The sequence below is a fragment of the Sinocyclocheilus anshuiensis genome, unplaced genomic scaffold, assembly GCF_001515605.1.
Source record: "Sinocyclocheilus anshuiensis isolate Anshui unplaced genomic scaffold, SAMN03320099.WGS_v1.1 scaffold1239, whole genome shotgun sequence".
Classification (NCBI taxonomy): Eukaryota; Metazoa; Chordata; class Actinopteri; order Cypriniformes; family Cyprinidae; genus Sinocyclocheilus; species Sinocyclocheilus anshuiensis.
The window spans coordinates 486094-493622 of record NW_015540949.1 but is presented as its reverse complement, the minus strand read 5'-3'; the positions used below and the strand labels follow the sequence as shown (position 1 = coordinate 493622).

General features: G+C 37.0%; 1 protein-coding gene across 1 annotated transcript in view; it reads right to left on the bottom strand.

Annotated features, from left to right (window-relative positions):
* The window catches only part of LOC107689860 (ammonium transporter Rh type B-like), an 8538-nt gene extending 3847 nt beyond the window's left edge, over positions 1-4691 (bottom strand). The window contains exons 1-7 of the mRNA XM_016488031.1: positions 4398-4691; positions 2538-2724; positions 2033-2183; positions 755-902; positions 514-680; positions 290-427; positions 67-200 (exon numbers count right to left, since the gene is read on the bottom strand). Coding sequence (XP_016343517.1) covers positions 67-200; positions 290-427; positions 514-680; positions 755-902; positions 2033-2183; positions 2538-2724; positions 4398-4587 — 1115 coding nt within the window. The 5' untranslated portion in view covers positions 4588-4691. The remainder of the gene's footprint in view (positions 1-66; positions 201-289; positions 428-513; positions 681-754; positions 903-2032; positions 2184-2537; positions 2725-4397) is intronic.
* Positions 4692-7529: the final 2838 nt, after the last annotated feature.

Below are 7529 nucleotides of genomic sequence, written 5' to 3'. Positions count from 1 at the left end.
ATTTATCGTGCAGCCCTAATATATATATATATATATATATACACAGTGTATTAACTACCGACTTACCCATGTCCATAAACGTCTGGGGATGCCAGGGCAGCGGTGACAGCACCCACTACAGCTCCCAGAACCCCTGGCATTCCATGCAGGTTATGAATGCCACAAGTGTCCTGAATCTTCAGTTTTGATTCCAAAACCGGCTAAAAGAGCCCAAAACAGCAACAAACGTGATACTGAGGCTTCTTGTGGATGTTTATAGTTATGTGTCAGAGAAATGTGCGCTACTAACCGTGAGGTATTTGTATCCCAGTACTGAAATAGTTCCAGCGAGGAATCCCACGATCATAGAGCCAAACGCAGTCAGCATCATCTCTCCAGCTGTTCCCACAGCAACACCACCAGCCAGTGCGGCATTCTGGATGTGCACCTGAAAAAGACAAGAGGCTTGTAAGAGGGTTTGTAACATTGCAGTTTGTAACGTAGTATCAAAGATAGCCACAAGGGGATGCTCACCATGTCCAGTTTGCCTTCGGGGTTGACTAGGGCGGAGAAAGCGAATGTAGCCAGTGTGCAGGCGGCCAGAGAGTAGTAAGTGTTCATGGCGGTTCTATGCTGTGGGTCACCGTAGTTTGTAATGGCTGAGTTGAAGCTGGGCCAGAACATCCACAGATAGATGGTACCTGAGCAGAACCCAAGCTTTAGTGGATCAGAGAGTCCTGGTTGATCACAGGTTAGAATTTTTTAGGTGACTTACCTATCATGGCAAAGAGGTCAGAGTGGTAGACAGACGAGTTTCTGTGTTTGCTCTTGTCCAGGTTTGGCCTGTACAGCACACGGGTCACCACTAGGCCAAAGTATGCACCAAATGTATGAATGGTCATGGATCCTCCAGCATCATTGACCTAGAGATACCGTTAACATTTAAATGTGTACTGTCATGTTTACACTCATAAATGTAAGAATATAAATATGTATATAGTTTTTGAACCCCATATGCAGACTGCAGCTTATTTGTTTTTGGCTTATTAGTTTTCTCTGTGGATATTTAATTTAGATGTAAAGTAAACGTAAATGTGAAGTACTCAAATGTAATCTAGTAAAACTTGTTTTGTTAAAGTCTAAGGTGGAGCTGTAACTACATATTACATGCACAAATACATTTGGCAAGACCAAAAAATAAATGAAAGACACATATTAGAATGTAATCTATACAGCTGATAATTTATAATGGCATTAGATGTAAAGAGAAACCAATTCATACACAATCTACAGAGGATGCAGGACATATATAATAGTTTACAACAAGCTATACACTGTGATTATGATAGTAATACCATGAATTTGTCTTTATTAGGCCTGTGGGAGATATTAAGGGTAATATTTGTCAGGGGTTGCCAGGCGAAGGAGTACGCAGATATACAACAAACAGAGTCTTTTAATAAATCCACTGGGGAGAAATGTAGAAAACAACCACTTTCAACGACAGAGACACAACAAAGAAACTTAGGAAAGGCAGGGCTATTTATACTGAACCAAACAATAGACTAATAAGATGATTGATTAACACAGGTGGAAACTAATGAATGATGATTAACTAAATAATGAGAACAGGAAAAGAACCAAATAAGGACAGACAGGAACTAGACAGAAACATAAACGTGATAATATTAGGGGCATAATATGTAAGAGATTTTTTAATGACCTGTATTGGTCGATATTTAATATTTAATTGTGTATGTCATATGAAGCATTTAAAATGATTAATTTTATTTCATTTGATTTTTTAATGATTTAGACAAAACACTAAAAAATAATTTTTGTATTTATCATTTATCTTCCATTACATAAAAATAGTTATTGGTTTATCAACCAAAATTTCAATATTGGTGCATCCCTATCAAACAAGTATCCAGTATTTCAAAAATTCCGTTTTTCAGGTGAAAATTCAGATTTAGTAACAATTAGCAAAATCTGAAAATTCCAATGATCCTTGTTTGTGCTTTTGTAGATCAGACAGTGCATTCACACTCACCCCAAGGATTGAAAGCAGGATGAACTCATTGACGGCGAACAATGTCACCTCGAAAATGGCCATAACAAGTAGTTGCACAGGACTGGTCTTCCCCAAAACGGCGCCAAAAGAGATCAGCACGGAACCAGTGCAGAAGTCTGCATTTATCATGCTGCAGAACGAACATATTCACTGTGAGTAATTATAAATACAGTAGTGCATGTGTCTGTGAGTCAGGGGCTGCAGAGTCTAGTCATCTGCTCAACCGCCACGTCCACTTGGTGGCGCTGTGTTCAGCTGTAATCTACTTTACGCCCAAGGCCACAGCATCAGCAAATGTGCACATACACCTAACACTTACAGAAACAAAGACATTATTTTATCTGACTGTTGTAGCCCTTTGATAACATATCTTTATTAGCCACTACTGCTGCTGGCCTCCAAACATCACCAGTCTCTTTAAAATGCAAACTACTGGATGTAAGAAACAAAAACATAAAAGTCATATGTGGGGTTCAAGTTTTACCTAGTCACTCCAACATGGATTTTGCCATGGTGCAAGCCGTGGAAAAAGCCCTGCATAAGTGTGGCCCACTGTAGGGAAAAGGCTGCGATGAGGAAGTTAAATCCGACGCTACTGAATCCATAACGTTGCAGAAACGTCATCAGGAACCCGAAGCCCACGAAGATCATGACATGAACATCCTGGAAACCTAAAACACAAAGTCAGTTAGCTGTGTTCCCTATTCTTTCCCCTCTCGTTCTCAGTTTTACATTTTTAATAGTAATCTCATAAACTGCAATTGCTCACTGATATGTGTGTGGACTGGACACATACAGAAAATTGTTTTTTTCTGACATGGGTACTTAGCAGCACCATTCAGGGCCAATTTTACACTATGGGTATGCTGAACCCTGCATTAACCCCTGTGTTCTTCTCTGTGTAGAGCCATTCATTCACCCTTTTCACTTCTTTTGACACAATTACACTGTTGCCAAGCAACTGGCCATTGACCTGGGCACCAATGAGGATGGCATGGCCCCTGTGGGCAAACTGTCCCACATACCTCTCACACTCACCCTTCTTTGGCAGCCCATAAATAAGTCTACGAGCTCTATGTGTAAGCTGAGTTTACTGCAGGACAAATAAGTCTTTTAAATGGATAGTTAACCCAAAAATGATACTAATGTCTCTCCAAACCTAAATAACCTTTATTTATTTTGTGTCTCTCTTTTTTTTGGTCTAAGATAAAAGTCAGTGGGATCCAAACTGGTTGGACCCCACTGACTGTGATTGTATGAACAAAATATCTTCTTTTGCATTCAAAGGATGAAAGAAAGTCATATAGGTTTGAAACAACATTAGGGTGAGTAAGGGATAATGGAATTTTCTATCCCTTCAATGAAACCAATAAGTGCACTGTGAAGCAATGTATTTGCATCCTTACAAAGTAGACAACCTAAAGCAGAGCATTATAATTTATTGTATTTGAACACATAATATATAAAAATGTGATTCATCAATTGTCATACACCCCTGAATGCAGTTGTTTCTCATGTCACACCTGTTGTTATGTGTCCTGCAGTTGAGCAATGACAAGCAAAACAGATGCGACCACTCCCATAAAGGTAAACATGCATATTGTTGAAGATTAGGGATCAAATACTGTACAGACAAGAAGTCTTTTACAAGACAATAAAATCACTTTTCTTTGCAGAGGATTTGCCCCTTTCTCTCTTTATCCTACCTAATATATGCAGTATTCTGTTAAACCTGATAAGTTAAGTCGGTGAAATCTGACATGATTTATGCCATTGCTAAGTCATTGTATATCATTTACATGTAGGTGTGTCCTGGACTAGCAGTGCAGACATAAATGAAATGCAATAAATGTAATTAAGTGCTTCACACAAGTCCGGTGCTGAGGGCAAGTTTAGTGCAGATCGCAGAGATTAAAGGACAAGATGAGGGTTTAGTAAAGCGAGGTGGTTGGGAAATCCAACTACAGTTTCACAAGAAATGACAATTGCAAAGACAAACCCAAAACAAACAATAAATCAAGCTTTTAAAGAGATCAAATTCTGATTGAAATGTAAACGTGCTTCACTTAAACCAGTCAGACCACTCAGTTCAGGCCAATGTTCGTCTGCAAGTACGACCAATCAAACACATTCCTCGGTTATCAAGTTAAAAGGCACCACGTGTGTTTCTACTGGTGAACTCAATAGATTTACAGATCCATATTATTGTTATTACTCAATAATTACCCAGTTACATGATCGTATCAGATCCACAAATATGTTCTCAACAATGAGTGCTGAATATAAAATCCAGGCCTATTTTTACTAGTTTTCTACGCATCATTCATTCAAAAGTGTCACTTACTGGGATAACGATAGTAGAACTCATTCTCATGATCATTTCTAGTATCACTATCGGTTCTGTTTTCATTCCACAGCTTGGCATGAGTGTCATCGTTATATTCCACCAGCGTTCCAAAGAGGATGATGAGGATGACTTCCAAGATGATGCATAACAGCGGCAGCCGTAGCCTCATGTTAGTAGACTCAGCCATGGTGCTTCCCCTTTACAAGTATCCTTTGCTTTCTCTCTATCCCCTTTCCTCTTTCTGGAGCAGGGCACAGGCTCTGATGGGTCTGGAGGCAGAGTGCAAGAGAACATTAGCTGACACAAGTCTTTTTATTGTTAGTTTTGCCACTTGTGATCTTAGTAACGCCCACCTGCTCTCTCAAGTCTGCTGATTTGCAGCAGTTCTGGGCTCCTCCCTCACCTTTTTGCTCATGTGGTGCACGAGGAGTACATTTTTGGCCAATGAGAATATTCAAGTAAAATGTGAACAATTCTATTACAAAAGAGCAATTTTTAACAGGAAGGTCAAAGAGATGGTCAAAGATTTGGATGGAAAGTTGAAGAAGTGATTTCTAGATTTTTCTCTAGATATGGGTAATTAGACGTATTAAATGAGTCCAGTATATTGAGGCCGATAATGATCACTGTTCCATTAATATTGCCAATGTGGGATGTACATAGAAATCTAAAGGTGATAGATGTGTCTTAGTCATATTTGAACATGATGGCATATGTTTTATCCACATTTAAAGCAGTTAAACTTAATTATTACAAACACAAATTTTTTCCCACAACTTCTGTCCCCCAGGATTCACTTTCAAACACATTCCACAACAGATACATACATTTTGAATTGACAAGGACATGAACTCAAAACATTCAGTACTGGTACTCAGGGCTCTACAGTGCGACCATTTCAGACGCATTTGCGACTGGAAACTACTGCGTGCGACTATGAAAAAATATTTAGGAGCACCTGTGCGACTGACCCGATCAGCATTTATGTTTGCGATGAGGGAGCTTCAAAGGTTTGCAGCATTGAGTAATGTATCATCACAGACGTATCCTCTCATTATAACAAACAAAGTGTAGACAAAGTGTAAATAAGAGATTCATTGTGCAGTGTAAGGAGCTTCGTTGATTATAATGGAGTTTTGTGAGATCGCGATGAACTAAGATGAGTGACAGCTTTTAATGATTATTAAGGGAGTTTGCAAATGTGATATTGATTTAATACAACAGTTCATTGAACAAGAAGTTAATATTAAGTGACTTATATTGTCTGACTACAACACTATTGCCTTAATTTGCTCTATTTCATCAACGAAAATAGTTTAAAACAAAGAACAGCTGAGCCGCTGTTCCATTCAAACACAGTGTTTCGTTTATGAATGAACAGCGTTTTTAAATGAATCTAGTGAGTCAATGATTCAATTACCCATTCAAAAAGACAAGTCACATACTTCGTTCCTGAATGAATCAGCCGTTCGAACGAAATTTTTAAAGTATCTTTTCTGTTATTTAAATCATTTAATATTTCTATATTCAAAATTTTATTTAAAACATTAACCTCAACATGAATTTAATTGCACTCATGCGACCTCTGAGCCTCATTAAACATCTGAAAATACACATACAAGCCACTTGTGTGTTCTATGCCATCTCTCTAGTACAAATTTATTTCTTAAATACTGATTTAATTTGATTGGTAACTTATTCTTATTCTACTTGTTTTTATTCTGTTGTTTTAATTAGAAATATTAAAAAGCTTATAAATATATATTTTTTAATTTGACATAAAAGATGACATGCTTTTAATAAAGTTAGATAAATGCCATTACAAAGGTAAAAACAAAATTCCCTGTAAACCACTTTGAGTCAAATATCACCTCGTAATGGGAAGGTTAATTTTTTATCAGAATTTTTTTGATTATTGATTAGAAGGTGCTCCTAAATTTTGGACCATGCTCCTAAATTTTTTTAATTAGGAGCACAAGCGCTCCTAAAAAGAGAAGTAAGTGTAGAGCCCTGGTACTGACTGATGAATAGTATCTGTCTTTATGACAGGTGACATTTCCGCTAGAGATTGGATTTGAAACTGCAAGTGACACAATGACCTGAACTGTTTGCCTCATATATACAATGAAAAACAGCTTTACAATTCCACTGTCATATCTATCTACTCACACTTGAAAGTTTGGATTAGTAAGAATTTGTAAATAATGTATAATAGTGTATATAATATATAATGTCCAAAATAATGTACAAACAGTAATATTGTGAAATATTATTACAAATTTTTTTTTCAATTTGAATATATTTTAAAATGTAATTTATTCCTGTTATGAATCACATGATCCTTAAGAAATTATTCTAATATTCTGACTTAGTGCTCAGGGAACATGTCTTATTGTTCTCAATGTTGAAAAGTTGTTCTGCTTAATATTTTGGGGGATTCTGCGAAAAAAAAAGAATACAAATTTAATAGAAAGTTCAAAAGAACAGCATTTATGTTAACTTTCTGTAACAATGTAAAAGACTTTACTGTTACACATTTCTGTCACAATTTAAAACATCCTTCCTTAATAAAAGTATAAACAATAGTTTTACTGACCCCAAACTTTTGAATGGTAGGGTCTATATATATTTAATAGTGCAAAATATTAGTAAAAATACACGTGTAGGCAGGAGTAACACAAGAAAATGTATCAAATCAGTGACCTTGTCGAATGCAGCAAACATCCCACTGGCTGGTTTAAACTGTTTCTAAATTCACAGGAATCATTTACACTGTAATGTTTATACAACACCGTTGATAAAGGCCTTCGAAGGAAAGCTACTAATCCGGCTCTCTGGCTGACAAGGGCAACTTAAAGGAAAACATACAAAAAAGAGTGTTTAATCCCTCCTTGCACTCTTGTGGCTGAAGTATGATAAGAGGATGAGATGTAATTCTACACGCTTTGGAAACAAAACAAAACAAACAAGAAACTTTTAAGTGTTACTTTCTGTGTGAATGAGTTACAAAGCCAAACATTTTGCACAGATAAACAGATTCTAGTAATGTGTGCTGATTAGGGATGTAACGATTAACCGCGAGCCGGTTGGTGTAGGAGTTTATATGAATGTACGTCTGAGGGGAACTTA